Below are 19,031 nucleotides of genomic sequence, written 5' to 3' on the forward strand. Positions count from 1 at the left end.
CATAGACTGTAAAGGTTTTAGTTAAAGTGAATGGCTGTAAGGTAGACTTCCTCTTTTCTTTTTTATGTACTATGTTTTAACTAAATTTAGGCCTAGTTGTTTAAATCTGACCAGTGTGATCCTTTTTTGTAAAGCTACTTCATTGTAAATAAAGATTCCCTTCATTTTGGAAAAGTGACACATTAGTTGAAAATGGGGAAAAAAATCAAGAAAACTATGTCGGCTACTTATATTTAATTATAGGCTACTACTTCCCTGACCAATCTGTGAAATGATAAAGTTGTCGGAAAAGGTTGGGGCAGGGGCAACTTTCTCCAATAATCTGTTTTATAACCCTTAACAGGTTTTGTTTCCTATATAATATATATTTATAGTCCTATGTGAAGATAAATGAAGAGTTTTTAACACTTCACGTCTGTTAGTTTAATTTGACTCACTCAGCACTTTATTGTCTTTTTGTTATAACTCTTTTTACAGGCTAAGGTTGTGACTCATGTGGTCTCTGAGCCTCAAATGGTAATTTTCAGGATATTACACAGCACAGAGGGGCGGAGAGCTGAAGAGCCTCCTCACTATTTCCCTCAGACGGCCAAGCACACAATGACAGAGAGCGTCCGGTAGAGCAACATGCCAGATTCTGGATTTTTTATATGGATTTTCATCTCCTCATGGGGTATGACTTTTGTTTGTTTCTGTGATTCTTTCTTTCTTTTTTTCTTTCTTTCTTTCTTTCTTTCTTTCTTTCTTTCTTATTGCTTTATCAAACATCCCTGGTATCCTTGCAGGAATATTATTTGCCGGCAGTGTGAGGACTCTTCCTCATGTGATAAAGTACCAATCAGTGATACCTCAGAGGCTAAAGGATTCATCTCACATTAATGATGCTGCTTCACACCAGGTAACACACTCTCTTAACAGGGTTTTATTAGTGTTATTAGATTATTTACAACACCCATTTCAACCCTTTGCAGAATATATTTAAATTTCTTCTGCTGTGTTTGTGTGTGTTTGTGTGTAGACATACCCTGATGTACTCCAGTACTCTTTGACAATAGCAGGGCAGAACTACACGCTGCACCTGGAGAAGAACAAGTAAGAAAAATGTCCTTTTTTTTTTTAACTCTGTGGAGTGTTTTCTAGTATATACCATGTATTTTTAGAGATGCTGTGTTGTGTTTCTGGATATATTACTATTACTGAAATGAAAAAAATCCTGTCCTTTCAGAAACCTTGTTGGGAAAAACTTCTCTGTGACACATTATTCTGATGAGGGCACAGAAGTCACAACTACTCCAGATCTTGGGGTATGTATAGCTTTATATTCTTTCACTGCTAACACCAACATAATCCCTTTATTCATGATCAGCGGGCATGTTAATGTGATCTATCGTTAAATTAGCTGGGTCTATCAGATACACATACCTCTATTAATGTAATCTAAGAGTGTAGACATATAAAGCCAATGATTTCTGTTCAAAATGCAGTACTCTAAGTCCCCAAAAAAAATCAGACCCTGCATTTGTTTCACTTCATTCATTCATTTAATTTGAATAGCTAAATAAAACAGAGAAGTGGGCGATTCAGACGTCAGAAATCCGGCTAGCATATAAAACAAACTATTAATCTAACTTCACAGGTTGAAAGTAAAAGACATCCAGTGCCAGCTGCCCACATAGTTTCAGTGGTTTTGTTCAATTTCTTTTTGGCTGCGCTGAGTTGAACAAATCTGCATAATGTTGGTGTGATTATTTTCATCAGTCTTAAATTAAAGTCACATCTTCTTAAGAGATGAATAAGAAACAGGTTGAGTACAACAGAGATCTTTATTTGAGAAGTTTCACCTACTTAAGGTTAAATCATTTTTCTACTATTATATGTTTTATTGGTCAAGCGTCTGAGATCATTTAACTTAATTAAATGAATCTTCAAAAGTCATGTGGGGTTCATTGTATGCAACATGCCAATGTATGCAACACTTTTTCTAGTAACGGATGGCATGAAACCACAAAGTTACTCTTTTTGAGAGGTGACGATACTCACTGCAGGTCTTAATACGAATGTGGAACAGGAAGTGACATATAAGGTCATTCCAGTTGACTGTGACACATCCAGTACAAATCCGTCTTCTTGAAATAATAAACCACATAATCAAACTGTGATTAATCATTTGAAGTGTCTCATTGGATCCTGTGACAAATAATGGACGTGTGTTCAGGTTAACTGCTACTATCATGGACACATCATGGGCATGGAGGACTCGTCTGCCAGCGTGGGAATTTGCTCAGGAATAAAGTGAGTAACCATTCAAGTACTTCTTTTGATCATCCAGTATCTCCAATTACAAAATATTATTAATTATTGGCGAGGGGCTCAGAATTTAATTGCTATTTGAGACTGTGTGTCCACACCAAAGTCCTCCAGAATCCATGACCTCAATCACAAAGACCACAAAGACTGCTGACAGCTCTGTCTGTAAATGCATGTAGCTGTGAAAACTTCAAAGTCACATAAAAACAAATGTAATTAGTCGAGTTGTGATCTGTTTGAGTGTTACTGAAGTTCTTGTTGTGGTCCACAGGGGCTTTGTACGTCTCCAGGATCAAATGTACCTCATTGAACCTCTCTCTGGTGCTGAGGCGGGACAACAGGATGAGGTGCAGGGCTCTGAGGATCACAGCGACAAGGGTCTTCACGCCGTTTACAACTACAGACACCTGAGGAGGAAGAGGAGCTCCTGTTCCCATGGAAACACGACCACTTTCTATGATCATGGAGCTCGTCCGTCTGGACTGTTCAAGCTCGGCAGTCTGGTGAGGACACACAGTGTGGACACGTACAGATACACACACTACAGGATGTAAAGCCTTCAGCTGATGTCTGAGGATTTTCTGTGCTCCGTTCTTACACAATTTCCTGCAAACACAAAAAAAGTTACAGGAGCGGTAAAGACAGTTAACTATAACTCTGGGAACTGGACTGATGAATTCAAGCTCTGCGTTAAATAAGTCTGTGTTCATTCAAAAACAAATACTAAACATTTTACCTTTAAAACAAACTTTAAAATATGAGAGATAAACAGTCACGAGGGAAAGGGGCCACAGGTCGGACCCGCACCCTGGCTGCCCTCTTAGAGGACTACAGCGTCCATACATGAACCGCTAGGCCATCTGTCCCCCAAAATGAATAATTTAAATATTAAAAGGGTTGCATTGCACTTCCCTTACGCCTTGATTCTATACAATAAATTAAGATTTAAAAAAAAGGAGGAAAATGCAAAAAAAAAAAATAGAAATCAGGGAAAGAGACTTAAACATTACTATTACTATTAGACCTGTCAACTAGCATCAAGTATGATTTTGCATCATTTATCGAGAAAGGTCTACTTATGCATCAAAAAGTGTGCCTGGTATTATATCGTCACTAGAGCTCAAATAATTTTAATTTTAAACACTAAAGCTCTACATCATAACACTGTTTATTACGGAGATATGCTAAATATCCTTAAACGGAGCTTAGCTTAATTTTTCCACATACACTTTGTTTTATACATTTTATTTTTTTATTAATATTTTCAGGTAATATTCTCCTTTCTAACAATGTTTTTAAAGTTATTTTAAGAAATATAAGAATAATAAATGATAAAAAAAAATATGCTTAAAATATCTTAAATATGGAATAAAAAGAGGAAATAAGTATTTTGTCATTATAAAACTTGTGTCTAATCATAAAAACACACTTATATTTGCACATACACTTGTAGTACTGTTGATTATTCATATATAATAATTCTGCTTAATTATCAGAATTCTTTGTAGATCTTGTCTAACCTCATATTTAATCTCTCTTGTGTATATTTTTTGTTTTCTGGACGTCCCTGTGTCCATGTCTTTTTGTATTGCATTGAGTTGAATTACTGACGATGTTTCCTGCTTTATGTGTCACACAGAAAAGCAGAGGTCAGCCCAAAGACCATTCAAAGAAGCCCAGGACCGTCGAGCTGGTTGTTGTGGTCGATCACACCGAGGTTTGAGTCTTTAGTTTCTCCCTCTCTCTTACTGAGTCTGTCTTTGACGCACTTTTTCTCTAAAGAAGTGTTTCACAATTGATTTGTACTTGATATGGTGTAAATTGTATCACTTATTCATATTTAATTCACTTTTTAGTACAGGAAGTTTGGCACTAAGAAGAAAATAGAGGCCAGGGTTCTTGAAATAACAAACCATGTGGACCAGGTAAGTTTGAGTCTCGTCGTTAAAATGATTACACTGAAGTAATTAATGATCTTGGGCTGCTAACTAAGGCTGGAAAATAAGGGCATTATGAGGTTCAACTTGTAGTGAACGCTTATGTTAGTATACATTTTTTAATTTGACCTCCTGACCTTTCTAGTCTTTCATCTATTTTTACTGGTAATTTAGTGATTAAGTGTGTTTTCCTTTCAGCAGCAGAGCCACGAGTAAGAAACCTGTGCTGATACTATTTGTTCTTTTCTGACTGGAATCTGACCAGTAAAAGGAAGGAAAAGTTCTCTCAGTGAGAAAATCTAACTTTAACTGTGAATCTTCACACCCAAGCTGAAGATTTTCACACATATCACACTATCCTCTTTGCATACTCTGCTAGAGTAGAGCCAACATGGCTGCATCCTCAGACAGCACTAGACCCAACCCTGGTTTCCTGTAAGAGATGAGGACTTTGATTCTGTGATTTTTTTTTTTTGATGACAATTATCATCCAGACATTACATTCAGTTTTTTAGAGTGGTTACCCGCTGACCGCTGACCCGCTGACCTGCTCATGCTTCTGTTTTCAGCTGTATCGACCCTTGAATATCCGTGTGATGTTGGTCGGTCTGGATATCTGGTCGTACAGAGATCAGCTGGACGTCAGCACAAACCCGGAGATCACCCTCAGACGCTTCCTCGAGTGGCGCCAGCAGAACCTCCTCCCTAGGACTCAACACGACAACGCACAGTTCATCACGTAAGACACCACTGTCTTTAGCTACTCGCTCCAAAGTCACAGAGAAAATTCAGAGAACACACTGCTGCCCTCGGCCTCCTGCACGAGGATGCAGAGTCTTGTGCAGTTGTGTGATGCTGACTATACCTCGTTTTAAATGAGAGAGAAACCAAAGAGGTAGTCACAAAACCTGGTCACTGGGAAATACAAACATCAGTGATGCCCCCCTTCAAAATGTTACGACAATTTTAATGGTTTTCATTACTAATTATCTCTTATCTGGTATAAACTTAACATTTTTATTTTTAAAATCCCGGCAGAATAGACCTACACTACACTCGTTCTTACCTAAATCATGGGTTATCATGATTTTAGTTCATATGTGTAAATCTTACATTGACAATGAAAGATCAGAAAAAGCCTTGCGCCCTCCCTGAGATCTTTCCCGCCCCTCCTAATGGGGCCCCCGGACCCCAGGTTGGGAACCAATGACTTAGATGATCTGTTTGTCTGAAGGTCCACGTTGAAAGTTTGTCTTCTCGTTTGCAGCAGAGATTTTACTTTGAAGCAACGTCAGGGTCGATGAGGTTGTTCAGAGGATTGACAGCTTAATTGTTGGTCAGGATGGTCAGCGTGGTATGACGACCTTTTCTGCACAGTTTAAATCGAAGCTCGCTCTTCTGGTTCAGACTGCCATGAGGGTTATGAAGAGGAATGATCACAAGCGATCACAACCATTTAAAAACATATTTACACCAACCTTCAAACAAACTTTAATAATGTTTCTTGAGGCTTAAGGGGTTGGGTGACCGCCTCATGGCGTTCAGATCTTTCATCACTCATCATTGCTTTTTCAGAACATGCAATGTGGGTATGCTGCAATATGTGTAATTAGTGGTTGTGGTTGGTTTTTGATTCACAGCTTCCATGTTCATTGATGTTTGTTTTTTATTGTGTTCTTTTTTATTAATAAGTACTACAGCAGAGAAAGATAAATCTGTGATGCTCTCAAGTCCCCGACAAGTTTCCCCACAGCGACAGAAAACATGCACTGTAACTGTTTGTGGGTCTGACAAACTGTCGGAGCTGGTGTGTGTAAACACTGTTTCTCTTCTCCGTTCAGAGGTGTGGACTTTGATGGTTCTACTGTCGGCTTAGCAAACACAAACGCCATGTGCACTTCTAACTCTGGAGCTGTCAATGAGGTAAAGACACTTTTATTTGACGTATGTGTAAACATGTAGACAGAGAAGGAAATAGATGGGTGTGCATATTTTTAAATTGAGTCTTACCTTACTTCATCTTTGTTTAATGTACAAACGTTTTAAACAGAAAAAAGGAAACCCTGCACATTTACCTTGTACTATGTATTTAAAAGATCCAAGTGGAAGCAAAACCTTGTGATGATTCCATAAAAACTTTGAACATGGATTGGTCGTGTGGGCTTTCTCTTTTTTCGCTGATCCTGTTGATCTGATTTGCCCTGTATCTACATGATGTGCATATAACTATACCTTCTTCTGCTGTTCATACAGGACCATAACTCTAACGCAATAGGAGTGGCCTCTACTATTGCACACGAGATGGGTCACAATCTGGGCTTGTCCCATGACACTGAAAACTGCGTCTGCGGCTCCTTAATATCCAAACGAGGCTGCATCATGTCTGAAAGTGTCGGGTAGGCTCAGTTTCTCACCTGCACGTAAAAAAGAAAACAATCATTAAATCTAGAATAAAGCGAATGTCATTCTCTTGCGTGCGCCTTCTCCTTCCAGCGCTGTGTATCCGGAACAGTTCAGCAGCTGCAGTCAGCAGCAGCTCAGCAGGTTCTTGGACGAGGTCGACCCCTTCTGTCTGCTGGATTCTCCCTCTACTGATCGCATCTATGGAGGGCCGGTGTGCGGGAACGCCTTCCTGGAGCCCGGAGAGGAGTGCGACTGTGGCACTGCAGAGGTATGTCACATACATTACACTTTATCATATAGCTGAAGATGACAAAAGTACACACTTTCACATTTTCTCAATTAGAACTATCTGTAAACGTCACATACACTATGCCTCCTCTATGACACATAGGTCTGCCGTTTATTTTAATCGATACATCTTTTATCTGGTTTTCTTAATGTTTTGTCAGTTGTGCATGGACTCCAAGCCACTGTCTTTTTTTGTAGTCCCAATTTGGCTAAAATGTAAAGTTTTGATGTTGCAAAGTTGGCTTGTAATGATTCTAAATACAAATGATCAACTAATTAATTATCATATGTTCAAGAAGATGTGACTCTTTTTTAAATGTTAGGTGCTAAAGTACAGATATTTGTGTTAAAACTCAGGAGGTTCATCAAAAAAAATGAAAGCTAAAGTGAAAAAAAGATATCTGAAAACTCTGCTGAAGTACATTGAAGAAGTACAAGTATCACTTTTACTGCCCATCTGTGCAGAAGGGACAATACTGTCAAACAGAAAGCAGACTGGATTGTAATATTCTGTACTGCTCTGACTATCTTACAGGAATGTAAGAATCCCTGCTGTAACGCCACCACCTGCAAACTGAAAGCAGGAGCCGCGTGTGCAGAGGGAGAGTGCTGCCACAAGTGCCAAGTGAGTAATAATCACTATTCTTTCTGGATGCATGAAATCCCACTGATGCTAAATGTGTTACCATAAAGCTAGACACCGTCTGACTGAGCCGTCTGGCCGCCGTCTGTGAGTGTATATACTTCAGTAGTCGGTACATCACCATCTGTGTTTGTCTCCGCTCTGCAGCTGAAACAAACTGGCAGCGTCTGCAGACCAAAGGCAGGAGACTGTGACCTCACAGAATACTGCACTGGCTTCTCCGCCTCCTGCCCAGCTGACTCCTACACCCAGAATGGAGGGCCATGCAATCGGGGGAAAGGATACTGCTACAATGGACAGTGTCCATCCAGACAGGAACACTGCAAGAGACTTTGGGGCCCAGGTATAAAAAAAATACCAGAGACAGTTTAGCTGAGAAGTTTTGTTGTGTAAGATACCTCAAGGCCTTTTTTTTTTTTAAATCTGCAGCCATCTTGTCTCTTCTGATTGTGTTTAGATGCTGAAGTGGCGGCAGATGCTTGTTTTTACAAGAATGCATACTGCAGGAAGACGCTGCTCAGCCAGAGATGTTCAAGCCAGTATGTAATCAAAAGACAACAAATAGTTCAACAGCAATATTTGTAACCAGTTTTTCCGTTGCAGTGTTGTTGGTTTTTGTGATTAACGCTTTGTTTTTTCTTTGGTTCGCAGGGATCAATTCTGTGGGACGCTTTTTTGTACCGGAGGTTGGGAGTTTCCTGTGACATCCAGGAAGTCCTTTTCACATTTAGGAAATGGAGCTATCTGCAATGAGGTCACTATGAAACCTGAAGATAACTACCCGCCAGATCTGCCCAAGGTGCCCACTGGTACCAAGTGTGGCAACAACATGGTAAGAAAACTTTTGCAAGCTTCAAAGCTGCATTAACCCAACTTTACCCAGGGGCTTTGAGAAGTCCTCAGTTTGTTTCCACTGTAGGAAACAGGCTCTAATTGAATTCCCAAAAGGCCCCCGCTCCAAGGAACTGAGGCAGTTCTCCTTGATACAATTGGTTTGGGTTTATCCTCTTTTAAGCTGTTATCAAGAGGCATGACTTTTACATATGTCAAGAGATTAATATGTCTAATCTTCAAGAATCGAGGGGGAAATCAGATAAATTAAATTCCTAATTACTTGGACGGGAAAAAGCTCCGTAGACTAATAATCCCTGGTGCTTTTGGTGGAAATGCGGCTCATGTTGCTGTCAGCCGTTAGCTTTAACAAAACCTCCGTATTTGTGAACGTTGTCAGTGTCCTTACTATGTCTTTATCTGTCATTCAGGTGTGCTACGACCAACGGTGTCAAGACATCAGAAACATCAAAGTGTACGGCACAGATGGCTGTTCAGCCAAATGCAACAACAACGGGGTAAGAAACATGTTCACCTTAAAATACTGCAGCTGAGCAAGGAACGTTACTAACTTTGGCATTCGAGAGCAAACACAAAAGAAGCAGATGATGAATCCATAGTGTAGTACAACAACGGCTATAAAAATACATGAAGAAACACAAACACAAAAACAAAACAAATAACAAAAATTAAAAAAAATAGGGGGTATTTACGTGTGAATAAATATGTGTAATTGATTGTCCCTTTTTTTCATTTGTAAAAAAAAGAAAAGAAACACAAAGAGGAGTAAACAATTTGAAGATAAATCAATAAAAATACCAAACAAGAAATATTCTCACACACTTTTCTTTCTGTTTTCAAAAAGTACATGTTGTTAATATGAAATTGTTGTGAAATTGATTTGACAATGACTGTGGGTGTGCCATTTCCTGCAGGTTTGTAACCACGAGAGGAAGTGTCACTGCAATCCCGGCTGGGCCCCACCTTACTGTGACGTGCAGCAGTCAGAGCTGCTTGAAGGTACGGCACATGTCATGCTTGTCTGTCCACAGATGTGAGCGCTGATGGTCATGATCTGTGTGCCTGCCTCTTTATCTGTCTGACCTCCTAAATGACCACACTTTACACTGCGTCTCTGTTTCTCACCAAGATTCAATACTTGAAGCAGAGACTTCTCATGGACTCTGAAACAATTGCGCTCTGTTCTGATGAGCACAAACAGACACTGATATGATGGAATTCCCCTGTTAGTCAAATGCAGTAATGGCATTACACAGATCGTTCTGTTTCCTTAGCAGGTGACGTATGTTGCCAAATGCTCGTCCTCAAGCAACAAATAGAGCTGGCAAAAGTACCCACATTCTTTAGTCAAGTAGAAACCCAGATATTCATGTTAAAAAGCTTAATACAAAGAATTAATACAGACTCTAGTAGAGGTAGAAGTACTGATAAAACCTCAAAATTTAACTGAGAGAGAAAAAGTACAGGATCAGATATGTACCAACAGCAATCCCCTGAGGAACTTTTCATTTTGTGCATTTTGTCTTGTTACGTCTTTCATGTTATTTTAACATTTAAAATTTCGTCAAGCATGATTTAGACTGATGGATAGCAAGGAATCTTCATCTGTATGTGTTATCATCCATTTCCCTGGGTTTGAAATTGCTGTTGATGTTGGGGAGATGGCTCTATTTCAGCCCTGCTCAGAACAGGCTGTTTCTGTGTCTGCAGCTTTAAGTTCAAGTGAGCTGTGTTTGACCACGCCCCTCTAGAAGGGCTTAGATGGCGTAGGCTTTCTCACTCCATGCCTTATTGTTAACGTTGAGAAGGCAGACTCAGAGGGCAGAACTAACACTTAGCTGTGGGAGTGTCACCCACCTGGGGGAGGGGTTACTGCCCTTTGTGATGTCATGAAGGCAAAATCTGCAAACAGCCTGTTTGAGCACACATTTTCTGAAAAGTGGAGCAGGCAAAAGTGGTAAAAGATGGACTTTTCTCATCATTGGGGGATTTGAAGACAGTCTAGGGACACATATTAGTGTTTGAAAAACATGGTAATGTTTATTTTGCACAGTATGTGACCTTTAAAGTAAAAAGTTGTCAGGAAGTTAGAGGAGTATGAGGAGTATAGAAACTTGAAAACAACCTGAGTCCAGTAAAAAAGTATTTGTACTCTGTTACTTCCTATCTCAGGCAATGAAAATATATGATCATAATTAATATGTGTGCATGTGTGTGCAGATGCAGGTCCGGTGGTGTTAGCTGTGTCTCTTGCGATTGGCTGTCTCCTGCTCTTGGTTGGGTTTATCGGGGGTCTGATGTGCTGCGTGAAAAAAAGGCGACCTGCAAAGAGGTACAGAAAAAAAGTGATTCCACATTTCACCACAGAGATCAAACTTTTAATCCTGTCCCTCTTTAACTTTGGATTCTGTGGATGTTTCTTCATAGACGGCGCCAATCTACCTCAGGACAATTCAATCCCGTGTTTCGGTCCAGCAGCACTCGCAGCAACCCTCGGGTCGGATCCACGCAGATCAGCAAGCCCATATTTGTGGAGTCTTCAGCATCTCAGGTCTGCAAACCTCTGAGCTCCACTTCTGCTCAACCCCAAACCGGAGGACTGAAGCCCAGCAGAGCAGCTCCAGAGGTGAGCGTTCATTTAAGCAGAGTGAAGAGATGCAATCTCACTGTACATTTCAACCTTTTAGTCATTTAATTCAGTTTAGTTCAAACCACTTTATTTATCCCCCTTGGGACAATTGGCTTAGCTTGTCAATAAAAGACATAAAGACACAACAGATAGACAACAATAAAAGCGAGAAAATATTTAAAGAAATACTAATAACAAACAGACTGATAAATAAATAAGCAAATTAAATTAAACTATAAGGGACCAGCCTTTAGAAAATGATAAAGAGGATCTGTCTTTGCAAAGAGGATAAAAAAGTCTGTAAAGAAATAAAAAAACATCAAGTGCATTTATTTATTTGAATCCTTTTTTCTAAACCACACACCGACTACCTGAGAGCACCTTGGATCCAATGTTACCCATTGTTTTTATTTATTGTATTTGTCACCATCGTCTCAAATACTCCCGTCTTTATATTCTTTTTTCTTGTGTACTTTATTTGACATTTCAATATTTAGAATAAATCATATTTTAATCATGAGTCTTTTTATCCAGTAAGCTGCAACAAAGCTGATTCATGATTTTTCAATCACCGTTCTCTGTTTTTGTCTCCTCACAGCCACCAAAGAAAGCTGGAGCAGTACCTCAGCCGTCCAAGATGCAGCAGGTAGTTTGAGTCACTGTTTAGTCTTTATTTAAGTGTTACAGTATTTGTATTTAAAGTTGCAGACCTTTGTTTGTGTCTAAAGTATTTTAATCATTAAATTCATGTTTTTTCTTTAGGTTATAAGGCCCTTTATGCAGCAATCAAACATTTCAAGCAAGCCAATCTACACTGAGGTAAATTGCACATATCACTGAACAATATTTATTATATTCTTAAAAGTAATATCTTGTTTTTTCCTCATTAAACATCATATTCAGTGTCTTAATTTAGTTTTTGTGTCTTCTTTGTCAGAGTAAGCCACTTCCTCCCTCAAGACCCCTGCCACCACTTGCAACTAAACCGGTGAGTGATGTGTATAACATTTCAACTTATTTGACCTTTTAATGGGTTTAAAGTATAACTGCTAAACCTCTGTGTCTGTAACCTGAACATCTGCTCTTCTTAGATCTCGAAGCCTAAGCCGCCCATGCCCCCAGTGAAGCCGAAGCCCTCTGCAGCGCCGTCTCCTCTGCCTCATACTCTCCTGGTGGGTATTCAGATATTCAGACAGCCGTCAGACTCTCCTAAAAGTCCTCCAAATCCTGGCATTCAGACATTCCTTATTTTATTCAGGGCACTCACGTTTTCAGAGAGGTCTGCGGTTTTGGATATTCTTCCAACATAGCAGTGTAATGAACAAGCGGTGGCTCAGTGTTAGTGAGTCAGTAAATGTAGCTAGTGGACTTTTGTGTTGTGTTGCTGGGAGAGAAAAAAGCATGCAGTGACTGAGTGATTTCTTTGTTCTTTTGGGTACTTTTTAGAGGGTAGGCCTATTCAATACACCCAAAGCTTTACAACAATTGTAAGTTCTTTTGTAGATATCAAAACTTTGTATACCTGCATGGTGCAACAAAACAATATAGTTAGAGCAAAACTGGACAACTAAAGCAACACCACTAAACACAAAGTTCAAAAGAAAAAGGAAAAAAACATGTCGACCACATAAAATAGTTCTTGAAATCGTAAACGTCATAAACATACCGAACACTCTGATCATGTTTATTCTAATTCTGGCTCTAGCTTCTCTCCAGTAGTCGTTAAATTGTTTGTTCGTTTCAAACGGACCAAAGGGCCTAGGTATGAATGCACCCTAAGAGACAGACAACACATTAGTGTGTTTTTTAACTGTAACCTTCTTGTTTTTTTTTTTTTTAGCTTGCAGGCAGAGCTGCCCTGATGCCCCCCGGCAGGCCAAGATGACAGAGGGAGTAATTCAGCCTGATGTAAACACCAAGATTCTCTGACGGCAAACACTGCTGTCGTCCCACTGAGAAGAACCTAAAGATCCTCTCAGGAGACACTTGTCTGTTTCTAAAGTGGAGATGGGATCCACTGAAGGGTCTGCAATAATAAGTGATGGAGCTTTTCTGTCAGTTATCATCTCCCTGAAGATTACCGCCGTCTGTGTCTTGCTTATGTAAGCCTTCAGTATGTTGATGAAAACCTGAAGCCATGATTGACAGACTGCAAGTCTGTGCTTTGTATATGACAAATGGCTCTGCTGCCATGATGTTATTTGTTTTTTCTTTTAAGGGAAATGTGTCTCTGCCTTGATCCTTGAATATGTGAAGACTTTACAAGGCTATTGCACTATGAATGCTGTAACTGTTTTACCAACTGTTACTATCCTTTCACGTTGTTTTGGTACTGCTTTTTCAAGAAATAATGTTGTTAAGGGATTTAAAAGATATTGCACCAACTTGGGCACTTTACAGATTTTCTTATTAAGGAATAAACCACAAATGTTGCGACCTCTTCTCAACTTTTTGTCGTACTAATTTAGGTATGCTTGACTTTGTCAGACTGAAGTAGGCCTACATTCAGTTTCTTTGGGTTTTTTTTTGTATGTTGACTCGATAGGCTACCTGTTTTTGTCTTCAAGGTATTTTATAGCCTATCACATTTTCTATGCAGCAGACATATCACACACTTCTCGCCTGATAATGCCAATGATTGTTTCCTTTCCTGAGAACTTTGAAATCTTTTTTTTTTTTAATGTATTTTCCTCTTATTTATTGAGATTTCTTCTTTATTCTGTAAGACTGAGCTTACAATAAAAATGAATCATGAAAAAAAAAAGGTGCAATTGTGTACGTCTCTTCACCTGGAGAGCCATTAACCGGCGTGGTCTATATATATATATTTTTTGTATCAGCGGTCGCCTAGCAACGCTCCAAACAACCAGTTCTCGGGGTGGTGGGGAAGCTAACAAGCTAACTTGCTCTGTCAGAGACTTTGGAGCTCAACAAACTTTCCTCAAAAAACAGATGTAGCTTAAAGAAGGAAAAAAAAAATGGACCGAGAACTGACTGAAGAGGAACTGCAGGATTTATACGCCTGGATAGACAAAATCCCTCTTTCCCGGCCCAAAAGAAACATCACCCGAGACTTCAGTGATGGAGGTTTGTTAAATTAGCTGTTTAGATTAGCTAACAATCCCCATGCAGGTTTAAATAAACATAATAAACAGCGGGAGTAAAAAATGACCTCTGTTTAATCTGCTTTCTCCTCTTGTGTCTGTTTGTTTATCTCCCCTGACTCCTCTGTAGTGATGGCTGCAGAGGTTGTCAAACATTTCTTCCCAAAGCTTGTCGACCTGCACAACTATGTTCCTGCAAACTCCACTCAGCAGAAGCTCAGTAACTGGAACCTTCTCAACAGGCAAGACAATCAATGGTGTTTTTTTTTTATTTGTTCATTTAAACTGCATGTGCACTTATGGACTGGGAACTTAATAAAGGGCACAAAATGTGTTCTCTGTCATAGATGGTAATTCAACCAAGTGGCACTTAATTTAATACAATGTCTGGATTTTTATGATTTAGTCAAGTTAGGCAATGATTTAAAAAATGATCTGTGTTTGTGCACATACGACAGTAATTCAGTTCAATTCAATAAACTTTATTTGTCCCCGGGGGGGCAATTCAAAGGCACACAGAGCAGTAAATTAACAACAGTGTAAGTAGACAAAACATTTTAACCTAAATATAAAGTGTCAATTTAAAGATAACTTAAAGCTTAGACTTAACTTAAAAATACAAAATATAAAAAGAGTAGATATAAGTGGACAGTGATCGGACTAACAGATGTAAACAGATGTAAACAGAACTATGTGCAGTAAACAAGAAATAAATATATATATATATATACAGAGCTATGTGCAAGTAGGCTAAATACTAAATACTAAATAATAAGTTATTAAGGTGCATGATGAATAATGGAACTACAGAACTAATAAACAATATAACTGTAAAGGTAAAAATGAGATAAATAAAGTGACCGTAGTGCAACGATGGATAAGAAACAACAGGAGTAAAGTAACCAGAACTGTATGAATACTGAAAGCCTACTAGAATTAAAAAAACAATATTTATCATTTTGAATATACCACATTTTAAAACATTTGTATAGTAAACACCAGCGCTGCCGCTAACAAATGCTCAACAGAAAGTTGAAAAAAAAAAAAGTTTGGTAAATTATTGCTTTCCAGTAAAACTTTTATTTCAAACCTTGAAGCAAAACATTTTCTGAGGGTTGCGACGGGCCTCTGCATCTGGTCCTGAGAACCAAACACCCACTCGTCGTCTCCCTGGACAAAGATGTGGCGCACTGCCAGCTACAGATTTATGGGTGTTCTCTGTAAACACATTGGTGCTTATGGTGTTTGTAATCAACATTTAAATCACTTCTATTCTGCTATCCCTATTGTGTCTAGTTCTGTCAATTGGAAACATGTGTGCTTATTATTATTAATTTATTTACTGTTTCTGTGGACAGGAAGGTGTTTTCCAAGCTGAACTTTCTGGTGCCAGAGGAGACAGGGAGGAGGATTGTACTGAGCACTGCAGGAGTGATAGAGCCTGTACTGAGCGCCCTCAGGGACAAGATAGACAAGAAACTGGAGCACTCTGCAGAGAATGTGCTTATCTGTAATGTATGTTTATGCAAAGTCATTCCATGCATGTCTTTATGCTTGTTATAAAATGTTCAAGTCAGTGGTTATCTCTCTCCCATGCAAATCATAAAGCTGCCTTTGGCATCCAGTGAAAGAGATATCATCACTTTAAAAACAATCACATTTTCAATCATGTTTGTTTTTTTTTAAATTAAGGATTTGGAATACTATGACCACAATAACCAGGACAAACATCATGCAGGTAGAGTAGCAATTCCTTTACACACGTTTTCATGTCTTTATCACCAAACATAGTGTGTGCAATGCATGTTCTTGATTTAATTCAATTCAATGTCATTTGTAGAGCAAACAGAGGTTAACTCCTTCTGCCTTACAGAAAACCAAGTAGAGGAATAAAGCACTAAACAAATAAACAAACAAGTTCAAACATTATGTTTTATCGAATAAGCTGCACCAACCCAAATAACACACACATTACTGTACATACTTAAACAGGTCTTATTTTCCCCTGAACTATTCCTGCTATAGTGCACACACATACTCATACTCACACACACACACACACAGTGTGAAACAGACAGAGACACATCTACTGCTGGAAACCCATGAGGAAAGTAAAGTCATTTTTTAAGAGAACATGAAGTTATGGCAGAACACAGATCTGAGCAGAGAAAAGCACCACAGCAGCTCAATACACTTAACTGGATTTATTTTAAATACGTCTGCCACACCAGATCCATGGACAGGGAACAGGGAGCATTCTTCATAACGTCTTACAAGAAGAAGACTGAAATTGTACAAATAACGAAATCAGCTGAAATAAAGAAACCAAGAGCGCTGAATCTAACAAGAATATGATGACTGTGTTTTGACTGTGTCTGCAGAATTTAAACTCATGTTTGTGTCATCTGTGGAGTTTATTAGCTGACACAGCCAGTCTGTAACCCTGACTGAAGCTTCACAGTCAAAAATGTAGGGGTTTTTTAGCACAAAGAGGGAAGTGGTCCTAATTTTAGACAGGTTTTAAGTGTTTTATCTGCTGGTAGGATGACACAGTTAAAATCAGCATGTTTAGGATTTTTGTGTGTCGTAGAGGATTTTTTTTTGATGACGCTTCATGCCTCTTACATTCATGTTTCCCAAGGTCTTATCTACTTCCTGCCTTACCTCCTGATAGAGTTTTTCTCTGTAACACGTCTCAGTGAATGCCAATCTGTCGCAGAGATAGCAGTGACCACACAGAGACTCGAACATACCTACATCAACCACATCACACACGTCTGAGTAGAGAATAACAGGACCTGCAGGGAGTGTCTCTCTTCCGTTTCCCACACCTCATCTGTCCCTGAAAGTACCCTGTGAAGCTGACCTCAGACCTGTACCTCCTCCCTCCGCTCTTTCCTTCTCTATCTACACCCGATCCACCCTTACACACAAACAACACAGGATCCTCATATCAGCTCCCCACATCACCAGATGGCCTTTATCGCCAGCCTTAGCACCGCAGGACTTAAAGGCCTCCTCGTTTCTCTTTCTCCATCTCCTTATCTTACCTCCCCTTTTTCATCATCTATCTGACTCCTTTCCTTTTCCTTTTACCCTACTTTTGTCCGTAAGATTTATTGGATAAACCCCTCCCTGTTCCAAGTTTTTAGCCATTATTTTATGTCCTCATAAAAAAATGAAAACTTGTTACAGTTTTGCTTGATTGTCTGCAGAAATCTGTCAGAATGAAGCAAAGCTTCTTGCTCAGCTGGCCGTAGAGGAGAGGAAAAACGATGGAAAGAGCAAAATAAAGAACGGGTATGACCAAAATAATGCTTTAAATGTGGATTAAATGAGTTAATTGCAGGTTTTGTCATAAAACTCTTGCTCTCTTTTCTTTTATTTCACAGTAAACCACAGCAAACAGCACAGCTTTACCCAAACATGGACCCAGCTCTATGGCTAATCCTGCAGGAAAAAGAGAACGCTGTCTTGGCTTTGCAGGAGACAGTGGAGGTACACACACACACACACACACACACACACACACACACACACACACACACACACATTTTCACTAACACACAGAGCTGAATCCGGGAAACACTCGGCTGACTGACTGGACGAACATCTGCAAAAAAAATCGTTTTCCGTTTTGATGTCCTGCTGGGGAAGAGCTTTGTCACTCTCTCCCTCTCTCTCTCTCTCTCTCTCTCTCTCTCTCTCTCTCTCTCTGTCTCACACACACACACACACACACACACACACACACACACACACACACACACACACACACACACATTCATACTACCTGTAACAATATTACAGATGTGTGTCAGTGTGAAGGTGTGTGTGAGCAAGAGAGAGACAATTGTGTGTGTGTGTGTGTGTGTGTGTGTGTGTGTGTGTGTGTGTGTGTGTGTGTGTGTGTGTGTGTGTGTGTGTGTGTGTGTGTGTGTGTGTGTGTGTGTGTGTGTGTGTGTGTGTGTGTGTGTGTGTGTGTGTGTGTGTGTGTGATTCATTCGTCCTAAACTGTGTCAGCCAGTGGTCAGTGAGTCAGTATCACCTCACAGGATGTTACTTTTTTTCTCTCTCTCTGCCGGTTGCCACATCTGCACGTTGTGAAAAAGCAGAATAATGTCATAAATGTACTTTAGAAAGATATTTCTCAGTAGCGAGATAATTCACAGCTCTTGAAATACACTTCTTCTAGTTTCACCACGTCCTTTCTGCATCCTCCTGTGCAGATCTTACAGATGAAAGTGAACCGGTTGGAGCATCTAGTTCACCTGAAGGACACGAGGATAGAAGATCTGATCCGACATTTGGAGACGTACAAAGGAAAAGGCAAAGCGCAGTGATAGAAAGAGCTGCTAGAACAATACAAACAAACACACCGATAACTGGCGCTCTGAGATTCGACTCCAATAAACTCTTTGAATTAAATTAAAACATTTGTCGAGGAAAAGATTCAGATTATTTAATCTTTAGATCATTTGCAAATGCAAGGATAGTGTGTTTGGTCTGGGGTTTATTTATTTACTTCATGTTTCAAAATGTGACACAATCTCATCGTTTTAATAGAAGAAAATAATGACCTGCAGGTATTGCAAAGTGTGTTCATGTGTGTAAGTATCTTCCCTGAAGATGCTAGATTAACATGGTTGTCGCCCTGTTTTATTGAAATTAGCTTTTTATTGTGAGGAGTGAGTTTTTTTTAATAGTGTTTGTGTCTCAACAGACTTATTGGACCTTCTGCCAAATTCTTAATAACCTACAAAACACTTCAATTATCCAAATTGTCATTTTAAATATCGAGATACGCAGAGTAAATTTGTATAGAATGGAAATTAACCGACTTCTGCAAATAAAATGACGTGCAGCAA

General features: G+C 39.4%; 2 protein-coding genes across 2 annotated transcripts; both read left to right on the top strand.

Moving 5' to 3' along the window:
- The first annotated feature begins 556 nt into the window (after nt 1-556).
- Nucleotides 557-13,822, top strand: adam8a (ADAM metallopeptidase domain 8a). Its single transcript, XM_065959757.1, has 25 exons — nt 557-673; nt 786-898; nt 1,019-1,092; nt 1,226-1,304; nt 2,216-2,292; nt 2,579-2,810; nt 3,947-4,024; nt 4,164-4,232; nt 4,814-4,983; nt 6,086-6,167; nt 6,498-6,640; nt 6,738-6,915; nt 7,471-7,560; nt 7,726-7,921; nt 8,036-8,117; nt 8,230-8,410; nt 8,841-8,927; nt 9,345-9,429; nt 10,651-10,762; nt 10,858-11,056; nt 11,658-11,705; nt 11,822-11,878; nt 11,997-12,047; nt 12,151-12,231; nt 12,900-13,822. Exons 1-25 carry the CDS (start codon nt 628-630, stop codon nt 12,942-12,944), a joined length of 2,655 nt encoding a protein of 884 aa, XP_065815829.1. The 5' UTR covers nt 557-627; the 3' UTR covers nt 12,945-13,822.
- A 94-nt stretch (nt 13,823-13,916) lies between these two features.
- spef1 (sperm flagellar 1) lies at nt 13,917-19,031 on the top strand. The gene is made up of 7 exons (XM_029279151.2): nt 13,917-14,146; nt 14,294-14,405; nt 15,522-15,678; nt 15,856-15,901; nt 17,379-17,463; nt 17,556-17,661; nt 18,393-19,031. The coding sequence occupies exons 1-7, from the start codon at nt 14,038-14,040 to the stop codon at nt 18,504-18,506; spliced, it is 729 nt and encodes a 242-aa protein (XP_029134984.2). The 5' UTR covers nt 13,917-14,037; the 3' UTR covers nt 18,507-19,031.

Source organism: Labrus bergylta, chromosome 10 (genome assembly GCF_963930695.1).
Source record: "Labrus bergylta chromosome 10, fLabBer1.1, whole genome shotgun sequence".
Taxonomy (NCBI): Eukaryota; Metazoa; Chordata; class Actinopteri; order Labriformes; family Labridae; genus Labrus; species Labrus bergylta.